Raw genomic sequence first — 24,573 nt, 5'->3', positions numbered from 1 at the left:
GGCCCTAGTAGTGTGCTATATCGGGAATAAGGTACCATTTGGGGATTTTCCTCAACGTGCGCCTAAAGATTGGCGGTCTAACCGCTCGCAACATACACATTTGATCCAAATTTCCTTTAAAGCATGGTGCTTTGATTTCAGAACCTATTTGCCACAAAATCCTTGGGAGCCTGCACATGTCAAGAGGATTCTCTGCTACACCATACCTCTCATAACCTAATGGGGTTACAATCCACACAGCTGCTTATCAAATCATATACAGGCCTCTATCTTGACAATAGAAAGACATGCACACAGGTACACACTGTACACGTATCAGAATACAATAATGCATTGCCAATTCGAGGAGCAGCGGGGTTGTATATATCTCATATGATTTGTGAGGACCGTAGTGTGAGGACTCAGCAGTGCCATGCAGTGAGAAGCGAAGAGAATACGTACAGAAACAATTGGCCCATTAGGTTGTGTACGGCTTATCATAACTATGCAGGGTAGAAGGTCAAATGCATATACAAAGCAGGAATGCTACTAAGGAAAATAACACAAACACAGAAATACATAGACCAGTGGTCACCAACCGGTCGATCGACTAGGCATTCCTAGTCGATCACCAAACATTTCTGCAGAAAAGCCGCAGGCCAATCGGATTGCTCAGATCACCGTGCCTATAGCTTCTAGGACCCCACAGCAAAGTTTGATACTAGCGTGACATTTCATAACTTTTAAAACCATGACCAGAGACAGATGGTCAAAGAATACTGCAAAGAGTTGCTGTTTTTATGAGTGAGTTCATGTTCAACTTTCTATTCAGCATCTCTTTTTACAAAAGATGAAACGCGTTTTTTCCCCTACTTCCACTCACGCTGCAGCTGCAATGAATGAGTAGCCAAGTGTATCAACAGCCCTGGGTTTAAAAAATAAATAAATTAGCAGCTCGTCGTGTCTATTTTAATATCAATAAGTATTTCACTTTCTCTGGTCATAGGAACAGCATGAATTTGTGCACGAGGCAGAAATAATGCCGTTGCGACTCGAGTTCCTCCATCAGGTGGAAGACGGTGTCTCTGGTCAGCCTCACCGGAGGAAAGGAGAGAGCAGGGACCATGAGAGGCAGACCTTCCGCTGCTCTCTCTCTCCTTCCTCTGAGACTGACAGTCAGACGAATGAAGCAGTACAATAAAGAGGCTAATGATTCGCTAATCATTTCAATTCATGCTCAGCCTTGCCTCGCGAGTGATACAACAACTGATCTATTTTGTTATCGAAGCTCGAATTTTGAAATATAATATGGTCTGAGAAGTGCAATATTTGCAGGGTGAACATTTGGCCAATACGCTGTGATAATGTATGAGGACGGCACAAACCTCATTCCTACATAACGTTTATTAGGTTAAAGTTGCATAGAAGCACATTTTTTAAGTCATAAAAACAATTACTAGATTTCGGCTTGCTTTTCAACTGTGAAAGTGATAGACACACACAAACAAAGACATTACACACACACACACACACACACACACACACACACACACACACACACACACACACACACACACACACACACACACACACACACACACACACACACACACACACACACACACACACACACACACACTTGAAGAGACAAAGGCGAAGACAGTCAACAGCGTAACATGCACCCCACAGAGATGTACCAGACTGGATAGGTAGGTGGTGGCAGGAAGAAATCACAACATTCCACCACAGACATTTGTTTCAAAGTAGGCCAGGGCACACAAGGGCAAGAATACATTAAAGGGGAGTATTTGTAGGTGTTTGCGCATTGTGCAACGGTTTACATTTACCAGACGAAAGCCCTGGCTGGAAAAAAAGAGCGAGGGATTGAGCATACCAAAAAAATCAGTGTGTGGCGAGTGACGAAAGCCAACTATAGTCCTTGTGTTGCTAACAAAGCGCTTCCTAAAAGTGCCATGAGACAGGATGTGAAGTCATGCTCTATCAGCATAGATCTACAATAAAAGTGCTGGTCTACTTAACGGAAACCAGAGTGACCTTGAGTCACTTAGTTAACAAAGCCGGTGCATCCAAAATTCAACCCTATCACCTTGTGCACTACATTTGGCCAGATCTCTATGAGGCCAGTTGAAGTCAGAAGTTTACATACACTTAGGTTGGAGTCATTAAAACTCGTTTTTCAACCACTCTACACATTTCTTGTTAACAAACTATAGTTTTGGCAAGTCGGTTAGGACATATACTTTTTCCATGACACAAGTAATTTTTCCAAAAATTGTTTACAGACAGATTATTTCACTTATAATTCACTGCATCACAATTCCAGCGGGTCAGAAGTTTACATACACTGAGTTGACTGTGACTTTAAACAGCTTGGAAAATTCCAGAAAATTATGTCATGGCTTTAGAAGCTTCTGATTGGCTAATTGACATCATTTGAGTCAATTGGAGGTGTACCTGTGGATGTATTTCAAGGCCTACCTTCGAACTTTGCCTGACATCATGGGAAAATCAAATGAAATCAGCGAAGTTCTCAGAATGTTTTTTTGTAGACCTCCACAAGTCTGGTTCATCCTTGGGAACAATTTCCAAACGCCTAAATGTACCACGTTCATCTGTACAAACAATTGTACGCAAGTGTAAACACCATGGAGACAACGTAGCCGTCATACCTCTCAGGAAGGAGACGTGTTTTGTCTCCTAGAGATGAACGTACTTTGGTGAGAAAAGTGCAAATCAATCCCAGAACAACAGCAAAGGACTTGTGAAGATGCTGGAGGAAACAGGTATGAAAGTATAAAAATCCACAGTAAAATGAGTCCTAAATTGATGTAACTTGAAAGGCCACTCTGCAAGGCCACCAATGCTCCAAAACCACCATAAAAAAAGCCAGACTACGGTTTGCAACTGCACATGGGGACAAAGATCTTACTTTTTGGAGAAATGTCCTCTTGTCTGATGAAACAAAAATAGAACTGCTTGGCCGTAATGACCATCGTTGTGTTTGGAGGGAAAAGGGGGGGGGGGGCTTGCAAGCCGAAGAACACCATCCCAACCATGAAGCACGGGGTGGCAGGGTCATGTTGTGGGGTGCTTTGCTTTGCTGCAGGAGGGACTGGTGCGCAAAATAGATGGCATCATGAGGATTGGAAATTATGTGGATATATTGAAGCAACATCTCAAGACATCAGTCAGGAAGCTTGGTCGCAAATGGGTCTTCCAAATGGGCAATGACCCGAAACATACTTTCAAAGTTGTGGCAAAATGGCTTCAGGACAACAAAGTCAAGGTATTGGAGTGGCCATCAAAAAGCCCTACAAACCTGACTCAGTTACACCAGCTCTGTCAGGAGGAATGGGCCAAAATTCCCCAAAGCTAGTGGAAGGCTAATTAAACAATTTAAAGGCAATGCTACCAAATACTCATTGAGTGTATGTCAACTTCTGACCCACTGGGAATGTGATGAAATAAAAAAAATCTGAAATAAATCATTTTCTCTACTATTATTCTGACATTTCACAATCTTAAAATAAAGTTGTCAAATCTAACTGACCGAAAAACAGGGATTTTTTTTGACTAGGATGAAATGCCAGGAATTGTGAAAAACTGAGTTTAAATCTTTTGGCAATGGTGTATGTAAACTTCTGACTTCAACTGTATATTCATTCCTGTTATTCAATCTTCTATATGTAACCTAATAAAAACCATTCAAATCAATATAATCAGTCTGCAACCACGTCAAGTTGATATCACCACTGAATTGAGGGTGTAGAACTAAGCCTATATCAGACCGGAACAAGATAATACTATGTAAGACTAATTTACTGTCGCCACAGAACTAATCAGAGAAGTTATGGATCAGTGTAGGAGTCTGTCAGAGAGTGCACCAGCTCTGGTTCAGTAGGAGAGAGAAGAAGCCATATGAGTTACACAGCCAAGAGTAGAGGTGGTGCAGTAACAGTGCAGCATAGAAGCAGGTTCAGGGTTAAACTACAGACACACAGATTGGTTGTGTTACCATGGTTAGCACCTGGCCACCGAGAGGCAGGACTGGATGGACTTTGATCACCTGCAACATTGACGAAATAAACAGAAGAAAAAGAAAGGGAGGACAAGGAGAGGGGGAAGAGAAAGAGAGAAATATATCAGACACCAATTATCCACTCTGAAAAGTTTTGGTGCTGGCACAAACAATACAAACTGCCTCATTCACACAGAAAAAAAGACACTTGAGAAGGAAAATAGATTGGGTTGGTTTGGAATCATGTCATGTGTATCTCCCATGTTGTCAGTCTGGGTGAACCATGTTAGAGTAGGAGATATATTGTAGATGAAGGGCAGGTGAATCAGAAGAGTGTGTGTGTGTGTGTGTGGGGGGCTATGCATACAGTACTGTGTGTGCATGCCTTTGTGTTTGTGCATTGTGTGTGTGTGTTTTTCTCCACATGGCTGCCTGGCTGCCAGCAAGCTCAAAATGCAGGCCAAGCTAAGAAGAGCAGGACTCAGGAGTGTGAGTTGTGACACCCTGTTTCATTAACCTGGTCTTATTGGACAAACCTTGACATGGGACCTAGTAGGGAGATGTGATTGGCCAAGATAAGCAAGAGGAGAGACAAAGTGGGAAATGAACAGGTCATTTCACATAGTGATAGTTAATTTAGGACAATTATTTTGGTCTCGGTGTGCATATGCTGGTTTATTTGTTGTTGAGGTTGTTGGTATAACACTGAATGAGTGCTCCATAAGAGCTTTGACAACACATGCTTGTCTGAAATAAGCTTTTTACTATAGGTCCTTCCATAATCAACTCCTAACTCCACACCACCAAGGCACTTGTATAGATTTGAGAGGACTGTATAGATGTGAGCAATGTGGTGAAAATTACACCCAGCCTATCGGAGGGAAAGGGGGAGCTACTACCATATTCAGTGCCAAGGTCCAGGGCCCTAAAACCTCTGTGCATACTCACTCGACTCTGTTCATACTAAGCTATGTTAACCGAAGCCTAATGAGGCCCAATAAACACCCGATATAACAGTTTAGTGATTAGCATGGAGCAGGGAGTGCACCAGGAAAATTGCAGCACCTGTGGATACTCCAGCTCCTCCAATACAGACAGGGCTCTGTCTCTCCACCTGCATATCAATGTAACCTGGCACCTCTACCAGGTGGCACCTCACCATCCCCCTGGATACAGGCCATTCATTATGGCAGGATGGAATATCTTAACATTCGGATATGTTAACTCACTTCTAGCCCATAGCCCCCACTCGCATCTCATTTCTATTGTGATCTGTACCTTACGAATGACAATGTGACGATGAATGTGTAATGAAGTGCACAGGGATAGCACACGTGTGTGTGTAGTGAGTGTGTGTGTTGGGGAAGGCCGTAACCCCACACACACAGAGAAGCACATGAGCGTACAGACATGTGTCTGCCCTTGGCATATACCGACTTGGTCCCGCAACACTCCTTTCATATTAAGGACAATGGACGAGACTGAGTGTGTTGACGGAATCAGGTTATACATAACGTTTAAAGGGGTAAGGCAGTTACTCTGTGTCCGTGCAGGACACAGATGGTCGCCAGCGAGGTAGGAAGTAACCTCGCCAGAGGTGGGGGGTCCTTACCGTTGCGCGGGGTTCGTTTTCGGCGGTCGCGGAAGGCTGCTCCGGATTGCAGGGCTTCCATTAAGCTGTCCATCACACCTGTCTCATTCTCTCCTCCTTCTGTAGGACAGGACAGACAGAGAATGTGGTTAGAGGATATACACCAACACTGAAAAAAAAATAATCAGTATACACTAAAATACACACACACATGTACGACTCATCAAGCCAGACTTCTCTCTCCTAATGGTTTGGATATGTAACTGGGAGCCAGTATACATGCACATTTTGGATCCACAATGCATGTATTTGAATGTGTAAGTGTTTGTGTGTGCCTGCAAGTGCATTTACATGCTTGCATACAGTATGAAATGTCAGAGGCCCGGAGCAGTCAAGTGTCTCAGAAGGAGTTTTACGACCCTGTGCCTTGCCCCGCTCCCACTAGTCCTCTCTACTCCTCCAGATGCCCTACAGCTATACACACAGGCCTACTTCACTGTGGTCTACCCTGTCCTCAACCCTCCCCTCTCTTCCTTCCTTTCCCTATGGTGACACTTTACTTGTATCTCTCCTCCCCTTCCATCTTCTCCCAGGGATATAGGACATACACACACACACGCATACAGCCAGGTACTGTACATTGTTGGGGAGAGGGAAACTAATCATGATGTGTGAAGTTAGCAAATCCGTCAGAGAGCCGGGGCCTCGTTATCCCCTAATTAAAACATGTGATAGTGAACCCTAGTAAATACATCACAGAGACAGAGAGAGGGCTCACTGTTACATTTGGCAAGATCCCCAGGGCCCAGGTGGCACCTGATACCCAGGGACAGAGGAAGGGATGAGGGGAGGGAGGGAGGGGAACAGGTACAATGGCTTGATGAGGTTCTACATTGCTGGGAAGAGTTTTGTCGATTTCTTCGGTTTTAGCCCATCTTAACCCATTTTGGAAAGAACATTTCCTGCGAGCGGGGTATCACTTATTCTCAAGACAGACCCTCCAGCATAAAGGTTTGCTTTTCTGTAATTCCCTGCCGCGCAATCGACAAGACTCGCTAATTCAGAAAACGGCAGAATATATTTGCCCTGGGTTTTAACAGCTCAAAATCAGAGAGGCGGCGCGAGAACAAGAACACGGTAAACAACAGTCGTCTTCTAAGTGGGCTATGTGTCAGATCAAGAGAAGTTTGCTGTGGGGATTTAGACATCATTCTCAAATCATCCAAAATGCACAAGTTTTTTTTAACTTTAATTTCTGTTGAAGCATTTTATTTAGTGTGTCGAGGGGAAGCGTTTGGACACAGTTGGGGATGTTAAGAGATTCTCAGAAGCCAGGGCCTCATCTTTGAGCTATGAGCTTCCGGCATTAGAGCTGAGGTCTGGCCGGCTGTGGTGGAACGTCGGGTCCAATAGGACATTGTTAATGGAGCGCTGGAAGGTCACCGGGGAGCATGTTTCCCATTTTAGTCATTTTGCTTCTTTGTGTCTGTGATCCTCCGTCTTGAACTCAGTCTACCCAGCCTAGCTCCCAAGCCTTGGTCATTACAAATGATGAATTGGGCTACAGTTAAGCGAGAACTAGGACAAATTGATCAAAGTTGTCAGGGGCCCCGTGTGATGTCTAGGTCTCTGAGAAGAATGAAACTGAAGCAAGCGCTGTCTAAAAGTTTTCCAGGAGCCAAGGTGCAGTAGATAAATGTTTACCTGCCCGGACTTAACGCACTGCATTCATGTCGAGGTCCTGGTTCGCCTAGATACGGAAAAACATGAACAAAGTGGGAGCCGGTGCTGTTCTCAGTGTCATAGCTGTTAGACACAGATTGGCAATCTTGTTTATACAGGGCAAAGCAGGTGAAATGCATGTCCCGCTTTAAACCAATTAGCAAGGCTATCAAAGTGTAGCCGAGCCAATTTGAAGATAAGCACTAGCTACTTGGACTTTGCTTTGTTCTGTTTCAAGATGGTCTAATTAAGCTTGATTTAATCTAGGTGGCTTTTAAACAAAGCACATAGAAAGAGAGATCATACACTTTGGTTTTCAAAGTAGCCCTTGGGAAGGGCCTCAGGAAGAGGGAATGAGACGAGCAAATCAAGAAAAGAAATTAGGGCAAATAAAGAGTTTGTGGCTAATTAACATAAGATGCGTTTCAATTCTTGGGTACATCTTTTTTTCTGTAAATCATTTATCATTGGGAGGTTGTGTTGCTTGGATAAGGCAACAAAAATAATACTGTGCGTCTAGCTTCTCTATGGTAATAGTGGAATATGTGGCATTTCCTCAAATTAATTATGTCCCAGTGTCAACTTCTTCGATTCCTAAATTAAATTTGCCCGACAACGCCGCAATGGAAAAACAAAAGATTGATCAACGCTCACTGAAAATGCTGCTGAAAGTCCATCCTCAGACTCTGGCTGGCACAAACGTTTCTTCTCTGCCATGATGCCCAGAAGCGAAATAAGAAGCCCCGGTCTTTCTCGCCGTAAACATTACCCACAAGTTAGTTCAGCCATGTATGCAAACGATGGATGGCATAGTAACCTTAATGATCCCAATTTAAAATAGTGTCTGTTCTGGACCACAATGATGAACAGAGGGCCCACTGACTCATTAGTATGGGGGTAAAGATAGATGACCCAGATATAGGACCAAATGCTTCGTCTTCTCTGAATCCTTCCATCTGAGCCATGTGGTGTACCATGCTGTACGCATGGCAATGCACTGCACACACTGTGCTAATACGTGCAGAGACAGAGACAGTGGCCTATCCCAAAACTCCCTCTCCTCTTCCCCTCCTGTGGTAGCACAGTGGGGCCATGGATGTACTAAGCCGTTTGGCGGTTGGAATGTTTTCCAAAGGCAGAGCCCGGTGTCATCGACGGAACAATGATGGAGCGGCCCAGTATTGACCGGCTCCACACTAAATCTTGGTAAAGAGCACTTAGCTCCCCTGCGTAAGCCACAGAAATAATATGTTTCAATGGTCATCAGTGGAGGCTTTCATCCACAGCCGTCCCCTGCCTGCATTAGCCGCTGAAGTGACTCTGGTTATGTCTTAAATGGCAACCTATTCCTTACATAGTGCACTACTTTTAGTGCACTACTTAAAAAGGTCATATATGGCTATAATCAAAATGTGTTAATTATATTGGCAATAGGGTGTCATTTGGGACATACACTCTGTGCTTTGGGGATTCCCCCCACCCCGTCCGAAGCCATTCAGCTGGAGACAGGGGAGACGTGACGTGACAGGCCCCGGGTCTAATGCACTGTTTAATAGTTCCATCTACCTTATGTGTCTTGATCAGGGGAGAGTCTCCCATTGGAGTGATGTAAGGCGGTTGTTAAAATGCTGCCTGTGTAGAGGGAGAGGGCGTTCTGGTGCTTACACAGTGGAAAATTCAATTCACACAACTGTGTGTGTGTTAGTGTGCATGTGCCTATGTTGGGTGTGTGTGTCCTTGCGTGGTGTGCATATGTATGTGCTATGTGTGTGCTCCAGCACAGACTGGTGTCAGCCATGGAGTGTGACCAATAGCGGTGGCTGCTCTGGGCCAGTTCAGAGAGAGGATGAACTGGAGAGCCAGACAGACCCCTCTAATAGCTACAGTGGCTTGCAAAATAATTCAAAATTTTTTATTATGAGAAAAATAAAAAAATATTCAAACACCCCCAAAGTCAATACTCTGTAGAACCACCTTTTGCAGCAATTGCAGCTGCAAGTCTCTTGGGGTATGTCTCTAAAAGCTTAGCACATCCAGACACTGGGATTTCTTCCCATTCTTCAAGGCAAAGCTGCTCCAGCTCCTTCAAGTTGGATGGGTTCTGCTGGTGTACAGCAATCTTTAAGTCATACCACAGATTCTCAATTGAATTGAGTTCTGGGCTATGACTAGGCCACTGCAATACTTTTAAATGTTTCCCCTTAAACAACTCAAGTGTAGCTTTAGCAGTATGCTTCGGGTCATTGTCCTGCTGGAAGGTGAACCTCCGTCCCAGTCTCAAATCTCTGGAAGACTGAAACAGGTTTCCCTCAAGAATTTCCCTGTATCCTTCAATTCTGACCAGTTTCCAGTCCCTGTCGATGAAACACACAATGTTCTCGGAGTGATGTGAGGTGTTGGGTTTGCGCCAGACATAGCGTTTTCCTTGATGGCGAAAAAGTTACATTTTAGTCTCATCTGACCAGAGTACCTTCTTCCATATGTTTTGGGAGTCTCCCACATACATTTTGGCGAACACCAAATGTGTTTGCTTATTTTGTTCTTTAAGCAATGGCTTTTTGCTGGCCACTCTTCTGTAAAGCTTAGCTCTGTGGAGTGTACGGCTTAAAGTGGTCCTATGGACAGATACTCCAAACTCCGCTCTGTAGCTTTGCAGATTCTTCAGGGTTATTTTTTGTCTCTTTGTTGCCTCTCTGATTAATGCCCTCCTTGCCTGGTCTGTGAGTTTTGTTGGGCGGCACTCTCTTGGCAGGTTTGTTGTGGTCCCATAGTCTTTCAATATTTTAATAACAGATTTAATGGTGCTCCGTAGGATGTTCAAAGTTTCTAATGTTTTTGTATAACCCAACCCTGATCTGTACTTCTCCACAACTTTGTCCCTGACCTGTTTGGAGAGCCCCTTGGTCTTCATGGTGCCTCTTGCTTAGTGGTGTTGCAGACTCAGTGGCCTTTCAGAACAGATGAAGATATACTGAGATCCTGTGACAGAACATGTGACACTTATATTCCACACAGGTGGATTTTATTCAACTTATTATGTGACTTCTGAAGGTAATTGGTTGCACCTAGATCTTATTTAGGGGCTTCATAGCAAAGGGGGTGAATACATACGCACGTACCACTTTTCCGTTTTTTTTTCCCGAATTTTCTTGAAAGAAGTTACTTTTTTTCATTTCACTTCACCAATTTGGACTATTTTTTGTATGTCCATTACATGAAATCGAAATAAAAAAAAAACAATTTAAATTACAGGTTGTAATGCAACAAAATAGGAAAAGCGCCAAGGGGGATGAATACTTTTGCAAGGCACTGTAACACATCATCAAAAACCTCCACAGTGTAGCTCTATACTACTTCATTTACTGTCAGTATACTTCTATTAAATACAAATATAACATTTTACTGTGTACCAATACACATCTTCAGGTAACATAACTACAATGATTTGCATGTGGATGCAAGACAATAATAAAATGCGTGCCTCCTGGGTGGCGCAGTGGTTAAGGCCGCTGTACTGCAGCGCCAGCTGTGCCATCAGAGACTCTGGGTTCGCGCCCAGGCTCTGTCGTAACCGGCCGCAACCGGGAGGTCCATGGGGCGACGCACAATCGTCCGGGTTAGGGAGGGCTTGGTCGATAGGGATGTCCTTGTCTCATCGTGGGCCGGGCAGTGCGCGCTAACCAAGGTTGCCAGGTGCACGGTGTTTCCTCCAACACATTGGTGCGGCTGGCTTCCGGGTTGGATGCACGCTGTGTTAAGAAGCATTGCGGCTTGGTTGGGTTGTGTATTGGAGGACGCATGACTTTCAACCTTCGTCTCTCCCGAGCCCATACGGGAGTTGTAGTGATGAATCAAGATAGTAGCTACAATTGGACACCATGAAAAAGAGGTAAAAATTTTAACTTTTTTATTTTATTTTTTTAAATGCAGATCTGTTAACTTCCTCTGAATCCCAAATGGCAACATATTCCCCACCTATGGAGGCTTTGGTAAAAAAAATATATATATATATAAAAAAATCACTTAAGGAATATGGTGCCTATTGAGAAGCAGACTTTCATCCTCTTCCCATCCTCTGAAGAAAAACGGACGCACTTTGGTTTCAATCTGTATTCGTCGCCATGCTTTCCTTCTTAAGCACCAAAGGGATGGCATTCTTATCATTATGCAGCAGTGTCAACACAGGCTGTTCATAAATTCAATTTGCTATCTGTCATCTCCCTCCATGTTGGGGGGGAAGAAATACAGAGGGATCGATGGAGAACTACATTTCTGATGGCTCGCATACAGTCGCCGACAGCTCTGGAGGGAAGGGACCAAAACTGACGAAAACAAGCAGAATTAAAGCAGAGAGTTTCTGTCTGGTCTGAGTCGTGGTACATAATACAAATAGGGTGCGAAATGGCACCCTATTCCCTATTTAGTGCACTACTTTTGAACCAGGGCCCATATTCTGTAATAAATGACAAGATTTATATTGGTAGCCGTTGCAGCGGCAAACATCACTAATGCTAATTCAACATGTATGAACAATAATTATATGTCGTACAATAATATGAAATAATGACGAGGATAATAACATTAGGTTCATGTTTATGTCATCATTACCAGCAACAGCGTGGTGTTAGCGAACGCACCGGTAATCTCCGAGTTAAACCGATAAGAGTGTGTAAAGACAAATAAGGGAACTCCATCAGTAGGAAAACGTGCATTGTGTTTTTTTATGCGTCGTCTGTGTGTCTGTCTCTGTTTGCGTGTTTATGTATTGCTTGTGTGTCTCTGACAGTATTTGTGTGTGTGTGTGTGTATTTATGATTTGCCTCTGTTCGTCTGTCTCTCTGTCGGTGTTTGTGTATCACCTGTGTGTGTATTGTGTGCGTGCGTGTCTGTATCTGTGTCGCTGCCGTCTCTAGCCTCCCCTGCTCCAGCTTTCCCAGTGACAGATCCCCTACTCTCATTTACACTGTAATGAGCTCTAATAAGTGCTTGCAGCCCTGTGCTTGATGTGCTGAGACCACTCTGAAGGGAGAATGCTGCTGCTCCTACTGGAGATGCGCTCCCTATCACCCTTGCCATTCACTCTCTCATTTGCACTCTCCCTTGCTTTTCTCCCACTTTCTTTTTCTCTCTCTCCCCTTTCTCTCTCTTGATGGAAAACAAGAAGTAGAAGAAGTTTTCTTTTCTTCCCGGGAATTGTTTTTAAACACATTTTAGCTCATCTGAAGGGCTGCAGAGTCATCTGTGCAATTAACCTGGTGCAATAGCTGTGAACAAAGCTTTTGTGTGGAGGGAGGGAAGCTTGCACTATGGCCAGGTGTACAGGCGGTGCAACCACACATACACAGATGACTGAATCACGCCATATAGCCAAACCGAGCAACACCGAAACGTAAGCTGAAAGGTTTGTTTATCCCTCAAATAAGACCATAGCAGACATCTGAGTGCTCCCTCTTCGATTTATTTTCGTGGGATAGTCAGGTGAAGTATCCTGGGGTAAAATTACATTTTAGCTTCCTGTTCTGTGTCTTTTTGTACTACGTTTGAGCAGAAAATATAGGACCCTCTCCAGTGGAGGGGTGGTGGGGGGCTCTTCTGCCTAATGAGGAAGATGGATCCACAAGCAGATTATTCTTGACTGTTTGACTGTAACAGCTTGATGTGCAAACCCACTCATGTCCTCAGTAATAGAATTATGGATGCTCCCACATCCCCCCTGGTCCGATGGGAATAGGAGTGCAAGGCTGGCAAGCCCCAGGATGGCGCCAAAGGGTCGGGCGCCCGGGGAGGTGGGTAGGGGAGGGTGGAGTGGGTCAGAACAAAGACCAGGGAGGCACAAAATGAGGATGAGGGCCCCAGTGAAGTCTCTACTGGTTTTGACACAAGATGAAGAGGGTGGTGTGCTACAAAGATGCAAGTAAGACCCCGGTCGCTCCCATCACTCTGTTTTGGCCCACAGAACCAGAGAGAGAAGGATGAGAAAGAGACAGTGGTGGCGAGAGAAAGAGATGAAAGTGAATTAGCAAGCGTGGCGATTTGCGTTTGTGGCATGGAGACGAAAGCCCCAGCGATGCCCCGAATAGCTGGATGCATGAATAAGTGAATAAACAAAAACAAAAGTAAACACTCTCCATCTGGATTAGTAGGCGGTAGCAGCAGCGAGGCCACATGTGAGGCTGGGGTGGGAGAGAAAGAGTAAAGCTACATGTAACAAAGGAGACAGACAGGCACCACTTCTACTACTACTACTACAACCGCCTCTAACTCTCTTTACAAGGAGTAATATTCTTTAGGGAAAAATATAGAAAATGTTTTAAAACATTTTTGCATTTCCTTTTGGGCAAGGCCAGCTGGTACCCGCCTGTTTCAGTCTGTTTTTTTCTGTTTGGTGCCTATTGAACATGACCCAGCATGCTAGTCCACAGGGGTAGCTCCAGCCTAGACAAGGCAGCCAGCCTGACTGGCTAATTGACAGAGGTAGAGTTGACACACTTTAGGAGGACCACATGGAGTCACCATGTCACTGAGACAAGTAAGGCCGTACAGAGGAAAGGGCTAAATACAGTAGTTGAGTAGTCCCAATGGATCAGTGGGTTAGAGTATTATGCTGGCCAAACCAGAGCTGTGGGTTATATTCCTGCATAGGCAACTTTACCTGGATATATGTGTCTCTGCCAATGTCAGCAGTTCTGTTCAGTAAGCTGCTTTGAATAAAGATGAACGCTATATGACCATATTATCAGCGCTGGCATAATCAACTTCATTTTTTTGGTAGTATTATATATATTTTTCTTAAGAACTTAGTCTTACACCAGGTGCCATTTTGAAATTTGATTGTTCCTCAGCAGTTTTTCTCTTATGTAAGTCAATGACATTCATTCAAATAGCCATGTCAACATTTTTTAATGGATTTCTAATGGATTGGTAGTTAGTCTAGCCAGCTATCTAAACTGACATCCAGGGGTCACCCATTGATTTTGTTACTCATTCTCACTCGAATATGAGTGATGGCAAAATGTGTAGAATTGCAGAAAATTAGCTTTCAAACAGCAAAGCTGTCGCTCCACCTTCCCCATGGCAAAATGGGTAGAATTGAGTGGCATTTGCTATAAAACTGGATTGTTTTGAATTGCAGAAAATATATTTGATTAATTTTACCCTTATTTCACCATAGTATAGTATGGTAATAGTTACAGAGGAGAGGATATGAATGGGCCAATTGGAAGCCAATTAATGAATGAGCCAATTAAAACTTGTTTTAAAACCGCAACATTTTCTCTGCACCTGATTGCAAAATGTGTAGGATTGCATGAAATTAACTTTAAAACCAAAAAAACGTTGGCCAACCAAATCTCACTTAGGGTCCCCAAAAGGCTAGGGCATATTATACCATTATAGTTCCTGCATCCACTAGCTCACAGTAGACGAGGACGTCAGTGTGAGCAGTGCTAAGAGGTCCAGTGGTCTAGGGAAGTTTGCGAGACAGGGGGACTCTCAAGCATACAAATTAAATTGTACAACTTCCATACCAGTCTGCCATCCATCCAGAACACATCTCCCTGTCCTCAGTCTCTCTCAAAGTGGCACACTTAACATCCTCTGCCTTCCATTTCGCCCAGATGAGGTATCATCTTCTCCCACTCCCAATCCCGTTTTTTTGCAGCCGGCCGTCTTGGTGGCGGGTAAACAGATTTGACAATGCAATTTGGATGGGCTTTGTAGTGAGTATAATTATGTTTGATTGACTGTAAAGTGACTCCAGACGTCCAGATCGTGAAGTCTCTTGAATTGATCTGGGAGACGTCGGGCAGACCACCCATGACTGCATGAGGAAATGTAAGGATTGAATGAGATTCAACTTAATGAGATTGAACCTTTTTTTCTTCCAAAGGGAGGCGGCGTCATACGTTTAGGCAAGGAAGTAGGATTGGAGGGACAATGTCACCAATGAGGAATCATAGACACACACACACACACACACACACTGATGTATTGTATCTTCTCAATTAGATCTGCTTTCCTGACCTGAGGGAAAAGCAGACCAAATGATGTCAAACAGATTTAAAGTGGTTAGAACCTTCAAGTACCACTCCTAGTTAGGCCTCTCTCTCCACACATAGACCACATTTCTTTTAAATGTAAAAATACTATTTGATACAATAGACGGCGACATAAAAAAACTCCCAGAGAGGAGAATAAGAGAGAGTTTCCTGGTAACAATAATTGGCGATGAAAAAAATGATCGTTGGATAATCGAAGGGTTTCCAAGATCTTCACAATGTGGATGGCACATTGTCCGAAAAATTATTTTGATAAAAATGCATCGAAAACAATGTCTGGGGAGGAAATGGACAAGCGCAGACTTTCCCCAACTCGGTCCTCGGCACCCTAAGGGGTGCACCTTTAGATTTGACCTTTATTTCCCAAACTCGGTCCTCGGGACCCTAAGGGGTGCACCTTTAGATTGGACCTTTATTTCCCCAACTCGGTCCTCGGCACCCTAAGGGGTGCACCTTTAGATTTGACCTTTATTTCCCCAACTTGGTCCTCGGGACCCTAAGGGGTGCTCCTTTAGATTTTTACCTTTATTTACCCAACTCGGTCGTCGGCACCCTAAGGGGTGCACCTTTAGATTTTACCTTTATTTCCCAAACTTTAGATTTTTGCCCTAGCATTATTCAACTGATTTTACCTTTATTTAACCAGGCAAGTCAGTTAAGAACAAATTCTTATTGTCAATGACGGCCTAGGATCAGTGGGTTAACTGCCTGTTCAGGGGCAGAACAACAGATTTGCAACCTTTCGGTTACTAGTCCAACACTCTAACCACTAGGCTACCCTGCCGCCCCGGGTATGAACACGAAGCCCTGGGGTCCAGTGTTTGGGAAATGCCGGACAAGGGACTGGCTTATTGTATCACCTTAAAAGACAGAAATACAGACAGACACAGACAGATGGTGTGCATCCCAATTACACTCTATTCACTATATAGAGAATAGGGTGCCATTTGGGACGCAGGACAGTCACAGTCACACACACACTCACACTCACACACACACACACACACACACACACACACACACACACACACACACACACACACACACACACACACACACACACACACACAGCACCTTGGGGCACAGTCAGATCCTCCAAGATGATACGAACGCAATCTAATATGCCGTTATTTATTAGAGTTGATGGACTACAGCAGATAAACCCGATGAAGCCCAATGCCCTTGTTGCACCTTTCAAGGTAATGACAAAAATCTCAAATTCACAAAGACTACACCCTAAATGGAACTCTACTCCCTATACAGCGCACTATTTGTTACCAGAGCCCTATGGGAGAATAGGGTGCCATTTGGGATGCAGGCAATGCCGTTCACCACGTGCAGGAGGAATTTTCCAGAGCGCTCATTTGGTTTGCTTCCTACTAGCGCCTGTGCCCCGAATCCCTGCGGCATTGAAATGTAACGTAGCGTTATTTAAAAGAGGATGCTGCCATGCTGACAGCCAGCGAAAATAACACATGCAAAAGTGACAGGTCAGCAGTGGCCGTCGTATGCAGATGTGGTGGTCGAGCATCCTTTCTACACACGTCGCCAATGAGGAATAACACACGTACACACACCATCGAGACATACACACACACACAGACACACAAGCCATCAAGATAATCTGAAAAGAAAATTAGCTCAAGGAATAAACATGCAGAAGTGGGAATGTCAGGGCCCGACACCAAACATCCTAATCATGTCGATGAATCTGTCCGTACTCACCAGTGTCTGTATCAAACATGAAGATCAATATTATCCCACTAATACTAGACTCATTTAAAAGCTAAGCTAAAGGAATACTATGATGTCTGTTCCAATATGCACACTAGCCTACTGCTTACAGTAGTGTGAGTCAATGCATTGGGTACAATTCTGAGTGGAATTTTATTGGAGCAAAACCACAGTCTCTGCAAAAACACTGCTTTTCCCCATAGGTCTCATCTTCCAGCTGTAATATATACTATATCTCTAAGATCATCCTGTGACAATGTTGTCCCCTGCCCTTTTATACAGAGAAGAACATTATGGGGACATTGTGCGACCACGAGGACACAACCTTTTCTCAGTGTCAGCCTCCTGTCATCGCCTCTCTATAATCACCTGCCTGACAAAGTCCCCACGCAGGTACACACACACACACACACACACACACGCACACGCACTTCCCCCACACACACAGGCACGCTCTCTCCGGCCCATACGTGTGCTGGCTGTCACTGTCAAACACCACCATCAATCTCCGTTCCCTTCATACTGCCCCTGTCACCCCAGTTACTGTCGGCCCCAGGCAACGGCAAAAACATCTCAGGCTCCCCCGAGCATGGCATGCATTGCGCACACATTTCTGATGGAGATCGGCATATATGCACAATCTGCATTTAAGATGCCACAAGCCTGACCTTGTTAGCTAGGTATAGAGATTGAGAATGACATGGTTGAGGTATACTACTGTATTGTAAAATGTGGATAAACAGGATGTATACATTGATAAAAATGCCTCCCAAAGCCACTGGTGGTTCTTTGCTGTCTTTTCCATACCCTTCTATTGTAATACCCGCTTGCTGTAGCGTGTACTTTGTGTGAAAAGCGTGACACCCACTAGTTTTTTTCCCTTCGTTTTTCAAGGAGATATGTAGTCTCTTCAAGATGCAAAGCCGCCAGGGAGAATGCATGAATAGTTGTTAGAGGCCATCATTGTCAACGTTGTTCTCTCTCTGAAAGCCATAAGGCATGCCAACCTATTCTAATAGGCCTGGTGAACTGGGCAAGAGTAGTAGATCTTCAGCCAAATGGATGCTTTTTAAACGGTTGCACTCAGTCACTCTTGAAGAGTGCCTTTTAATAATAAAAGGCGCAAGACAAATTAAAAGCTAATTATATAATTGGCTTTATGGATAACCTGTGAAAAGACCTCCTTATTTTCACACTTATTTAGTCCATGACAATATGTTAAGGCTGTGTTCGCACCAGTTAGAGAGATTAGGAAGATTGCTACCTTGTTTTTAGTAATAGTCTCAGAGCAATTTTAATGAAATGGTGTGCTTTTATTCCAAGGCGAGCAGTCGTTCATCTTATTTTGAACTCTGAATCAGAGTGGTTTGATTCGACATAACTTGAGTTTTCACACAGGAAACATTGATGTCAGTGAATAGACTACACCAACTTAGCTAAAGGCCAAAGCCTCCGTCTCAATTGTTGATAATATTCCCCCATAGCAGAGAATTGTACGAAACTGAATTCTGTCAGTGCCTGCAAGCTGCTGGAAAAATGGACTGGAGTGGATCTACAGATTTTACTTCGCACTGTGAAGAATGATCACATGCAGGTAAAAGTGAATTAGGAAAGTGATCTGTGAGCCTGTGAGCCTGCAACCATATGAGTACTTTATAAGATTGCTGGAATAGTTTGGGAACTATTTGGTTTTGTAATTTACAAATATTCCATAAAGAATACAAGTATTACAACAGGTGAACAAACGGGTTAACAATTACTGTGCGTTAGGAAGCGAGGCACAAATGGGTCGATGTAATACAGGACACAATGCACAGCCATTGTTATCGTAGCAAGTCGCAACCAGACAGCTTTTCAGCTCAGAATCTTAAATTCAATAATTCACCGCATACGTCTTCAAAATGATGTACTGTTTATCTATTTACCAACAATAAAGCTATCAATGCCCCTTGTCATAATACTATATAGGCTCTAAAAAACAGACCAAACCAAACAGGTGAACGAAAACATCAAATGAACTTAGTAATTATTTTAATCAATCATTTTTAATGATAGAGTGTGTTGTGATTCGTGTGAAATGCACTTTAAATACACTTAACTTTGTATTTACCGCGTTGTTCTAACTTACCTGGATTATTACTATAAGAAATGTTCAAAGGACTTTTTAACTTGTTGTTGAATTGTTCCAATGTGTCCCATATGCCATGTCACATTGTGCTCAAACCAGAGTAATACTTGCTTTCAGGCTCTATTCAGACCTAAGTGGATTTGACTGTGGGGACGCTGTCCACGTGCGGGCAGCGACACTGACTGAGACCTGGGCACTGACCCTGTCTGATGCCAGCCGGGCATGGGTGGCACCAGTGCCCACTTGTCCACCCCCCTACTCCCTCTGATGGCTGAAACATCAATGATGTCAACTTGTAAACTAAGGATGTTTCCCCCCATTAGAATGCCAAGTCCAGTCTTTCCTATAGTTATCCTTCCCTCCCTCTCCCCGCTGTCGACACACTCTCTGTGACATTGTTTCATATCTGCAAGCATATTAAATACCCTGTTGGGATGAAATATCTCATTAGAGACGGAAGGATTTGGGTGGATTTAGGCGGTATTTTACAGCAGCGTTGGCTTGCCTGTTCACTTGTAGCCGAGGTAAAGCAATTTGGGTTAATACTGAACATCTGGTCAGTCCAAGAGAATATGGTAATCCACTTAGGGGAAATTAAAACAAATGGAGAGACGTACGTAATGATTTCATAAGCAATTTCCCATATTAGTATTTCCAATACTTCACAACGAAAACTGATTTAGCCCGACCCTTGTCAAGGGCATCAATAACAGGCCTTCAAGGAAGTACTCGCTGACTGAAAAGAGTACATTCTCAAGTTTCACTCCTGGGCAATGGAGGGGACTTTTTTGTGTGCCATTTCCGAAAGCATTTGTCCATCAGCCCCCCCCCCCCCCCCCACCCGATCACTACCACCCAACGCCATCCTCTTAAAGCTAAATGAATTAAATTCTCATTAAATATGCATTTCATTGTTAATCATTTGCATGTGAAGCGGATTAGTTATCAATTTGCTAAATGACTTAAAATCTATCTCTTTACCAAAATAGCCCCTTGAAATTGCATTAAACACCATAGTATGATCCATCAAACAGACCTCACGCATAGGAATGAATTAATGCATGAAACCGTAGAAAAGTCACATTTAAATGCGCAGAAACCCTTGAGTAAATGAGGAATACAACGTCTATTGAAAGCAGGCGCATGCACACATCTGTTGTTCCTGAGTTAATTAAGCCATTAACATTCCATCATGCTTAGGGTCATGTATAAAAATGCCCAGTTTCCCAATATTCTGGCTACCATGGCTAGAATAAGATATCTCATTGTCTTTGAAAGAGGGGTCTCAAAGGAGCATAGGGTATGTGTGTGTGTGTCTCATTCACTAGATCTCAACCCAACTGAACACTTACGGGAGATTCTGGAGCAGAGCCTGAAACAGTGTTTTCCACCACCACCAACAAAACACTAAATTACGGAATTTCTCATGAAAAAATAGTGCATCCCTCCAATAGCGTTCCAGACACTTGTCGAATCTAGGAGCATTGAAGCTGTTCTGGCGGCTCAGGTTAGCCCAACACCCTATTAACCTCTTGAAACTCTGGGGGCAGTATTTCATTTTTGGATGAAAAACGTTCCCGTTTTAAACAAAATATTTTGTCACGAAAAGATGCTCGACTATGCATATAATTGACAGCTTTGGAAAGAAAACACTCTGACGTTTCCAAAACTGCAAAGATATTATCTGTGAGTGCTCCAGATCTAATGCTACAGGCAAAATCAAGATGAAATTTCAAACAGGAAATGCCCCAGATTTTGAATGTGCTGTGTTCCAATGTCTCCTTATATGGCTGTGAATGTGCCAGGAATGAGCCTACACTTTCTGTCATTTCCCCAAGGTGTCTGCAGCATTGTGACATATTTGTAGGCATATCATTGGAGGATTGACCATAAGAGACTACATTTACCAGGTGTCCGCCCGGTGTCCTCCGTCGAAATTATTGCGTAATCTCCAGCTGCATGCACGTTTTCATTTGTTTCAGAGAGAGAAAGTCAACTGCCACGAATGATTTATCATTGACAGATATGTGAAAAACACCTTGAGGATTGATTCTAAACAACATTTGCCATGTTTCTGTCGATATTATGGAGTTAATTTGGAAAAAGTTTGGCGTTGTAATGACTGAATTTTCTGGGTTTTTTTCTTAGCCAAACGTGATGAACAAAACGGAGCGATTTCTCCTACACAAATAATATTTTTGGAAAAACTGAACATTTGCTATCTAACTGAGAGTCTCCTCATTGAAAACATCCGAAGTTCTTCAAAGGTAAATGATTTTATTTGAATGCTTTTCTTGGTTTTGTGAAAATGTTGCCTGATGAATGCTAGGCTTAATGCTATGCTAGCTATCAATACTCTTACACAAATGCTTGTGTAGCTATATTTTGAAAATCTGAGATGACAGTGTTGTTAACAAAAGGCTAAGCATGTGAGCCAATATATTTATTTCATTTCATTTGCGATTTTCATGAATAGTTGACGTTGCGTTATGGTAATGAGCTTGAGGCTACAATTACGCTCCCGGATACGGGATTGCTCGTCGCAAGAGGTGGACACTATATGTTGGTGTTTCCTTTATTTTTGGTTGTTACGTGAATGTCATTCCAGGAAAATATTGGACATACGTTTTGTCCCAGCTGGCTGTGAGAAGATATTTGGATACACCGAAGGTGATGATAGTGTGCATTTGTTATAAATGTATTACATTGAAGCAAGCATTGTAACCAGAGATACATATATTCTGGGATAGGGGAGCCTAGTTTTGAATGAAAGGGGGGCTGAACTTCCAAATTCAGCCTCAGTTTCATTTCTCCTCATTAGGAAATGTGACTGTGAACAAGATTTGGGTCTTGAAGGCGTGCTTTGATATGGATGTCTCTTGTGTCTGGAAGTAGTCTAGACTAGCTAGCAAGCTAGCCAACCTCTTGCACCAATTAGCTTCAGCCGGCCAGTGTGCGACTGTGGCAAAGTTAGTTTAACTTTGGATAACCAGCCTCTAGGCGCTAGTTAGGGACCATCATTAAAGTAGACGATGTAAATGGGACAGTGGTCTCATTAAAAGCTCATTTAATTTCTACAATTTATAGTTGGATAGAGGTTAAGTCATTGAAATTTGGAGCTTCTGATATTTAAAAATATTGTCTCATGTACATTTACTGATGGTCCATAACTAGCCCTATAGGGATTTTGAATGTCAAACCAAATTGACCATGGGAATTCTGATTGGTTCACATGCAGCTGCACCCCAAATTAATTACTTGGGTGCTGCAGGTTATGGGCAACTCATGGAAAACTGTTACATTACCCTTCATTCCACTCCATTTTTCCCCCCTAATTATCTCGCAAATCTCCTTTTTGGATGAGACTGACTTAATGACAAACATGATCCTATTTACACTTTGTAGTCAATTTAGACACTCAAATACATTTTTCTGACTAATATCGATGCCACACAGGCCATTTTGTACCAGAGAAGTTGTTTATTGCCTTCAGTTGGTCTTAATTGGCATTAATTTCCAAGAAAATGTATGTTACATCAAGCCAAGAGATCTATTTTTGACCGACCACCTTGATTGGGTCTTATGTAGCAAAATTTGAAATTGAGTTTTTTTACATTGGATAAAAACAGATACACAGAGCTACAAAATGGTATATCATACACTGCATTTGAGGAACAATGGGAAAGTAATAATGCTTTGAAAGTTGATCAACTTGTAACCTCACTTTTGAGAAAATTACCGTAGAACATTTTGGTACCTACTGGAGAGGTCTTCTTTGTCTGTACCCATTCAGAATCATTCACACCCTCTTAAGCTTTAGCTCCCACCCAAACTCTGACCATTTTACTCGCCCTAGCAGAGGTGGTTAGGATGTTTTCATGTTATCTGGAGCGTTGGTGACTGTAACTGTGCTGCTGGCAAAAATTGAATTACGCTTTTGTGCCGACGTTTACTGACACCGGCCATATTCAACGGGTGTTGAGCGTTCATAAATTCATCAGATATTCTGCACTCTGGTACACTCAGACGAGAGTACCCCGAAATCGAAGTAGATGGACAGACTGAATTTACGAACACACCCAAAATGGTTACTTGCATAGTGGAGTCTTTTGTTAAGACATGTAGCTAGCCAGCTAAACAATGATCCATAATCCCAACTCATGACGTTACTACCCTGGTTCACTCTGAAACCATATACTTCCTTATCTTTCAATGAAAATGTTTTAAGGCATTCAACGCACTAAGTCCAGTAGACTGTTGATGCCTAATGGTGATTAGTGTGTCTAGTGAGGCTATCGAGGAGCCTCTCACAACCAAAGCTGTCATCTGTAGGAGAAGAAGGCTGATACTATCAAGCAGGGTAGAATAAAATAATAATGAATGCAATGGAAAAAAGACTAGATAGACTGACATCTATGTTCTGAACAGAGCACTAAATAGAACACCTAACCTTGTACCCCCTTTTAAGCTGAATTACAGCAAGTTCCCCATTCGCAGGCCCATTTAGACAGGATAAGAAAATAAAAAAATCATCACCCTTCCAGTTCTTCACAAAAAGGACCTAGTTAGGGTACAGAATGTGCCGGAAAAAAACGATCTAAGAGGGACGAGTCGACTTTGATTTAATCGTATTGGCTTATTGGTTTCAGAACCACCAACCGCCTACGATATCAAGCTGCTAGGTATCGTCGTCCTTGAAACATGAAAGGCTCGGAATTCAGAATTACAACGTCTGGATGATCAGACACTAAGTCGAGAGAGACCAGGAGTCTGGGTAACGGGGATGGCAGAGTATCCATGCTATCTCCTAGGCTCCAGGCTACCTGTCCGTGTCCTTGTCATGTTTTCTTAATTCCCCAACGTATTATGTCTTCCGACTGAAACAGATATCAAAATCTGCTCTGGCAGAAATCTTTAATATCACACCTGTTTCCCTCTATCTGCTTAGAAATAGAGGGGGAGGGATAGGGAGAGGTATGGTGGGAGGAAGACCAAGAGAAACCGAGAGGAACACACACAGAGAGAGAGAGAGAGAGAGAGAGAGAGAGAGAGAGAGAGAGAGAGAGAGAGAGAGAGAGAGAGAGAGAGAGAGAGAGAGAGAGAGAATGAAAGTGAGAGAGTAGAGAGAGAGAGGGAGAGACAGGCTTCCAAGGCATCTTCAGAAGACAGCGATTCTGGATTATTAAAAGTGAAGCTTTCAAAGAGGTCACCGTTTGAAATACTTGCATGCATCAATTATCTCACAGAGAGTAACAGCAGCAGTGTGTGATGGAGAGTGACTTGGAGCGGCTTGTCACATTGCTGAATGCGGAAGAGCTACAGA

The 24,573-nt window shown here is 43.2% G+C and overlaps 1 protein-coding gene across 8 annotated transcripts in view; it reads right to left on the bottom strand.

Annotated features, from left to right (window-relative positions):
* LOC135545985 (protein diaphanous homolog 2-like) overlaps positions 1–24,573 on the bottom strand; it is a 626,286-nt gene that overhangs the window by 62,981 nt on the left and 538,732 nt on the right. For 7 of the 8 annotated variants that reach the window (XM_064974017.1, XM_064974020.1, XM_064974021.1 and 4 more), the window contains 2 exons: positions 5,631–5,729; positions 4,016–4,066 (listed from right to left, as the gene is read on the bottom strand). In XM_064974017.1, coding sequence (XP_064830089.1) covers positions 4,016–4,066; positions 5,631–5,729 — 150 coding nt within the window. The remainder of the gene's footprint in view (positions 1–4,015; positions 4,067–5,630; positions 5,730–24,573) is intronic. The other variant, XM_064974023.1, reaches the window with a different exon arrangement.

The sequence above is a fragment of the Oncorhynchus masou genome, chromosome 9 (genome assembly GCF_036934945.1).
Source record: "Oncorhynchus masou masou isolate Uvic2021 chromosome 9, UVic_Omas_1.1, whole genome shotgun sequence".
Lineage (NCBI taxonomy): Eukaryota > Metazoa > Chordata > Actinopteri > Salmoniformes > Salmonidae > Oncorhynchus > Oncorhynchus masou.
This window is presented reverse-complemented; position numbering and strand designations above follow the sequence as displayed.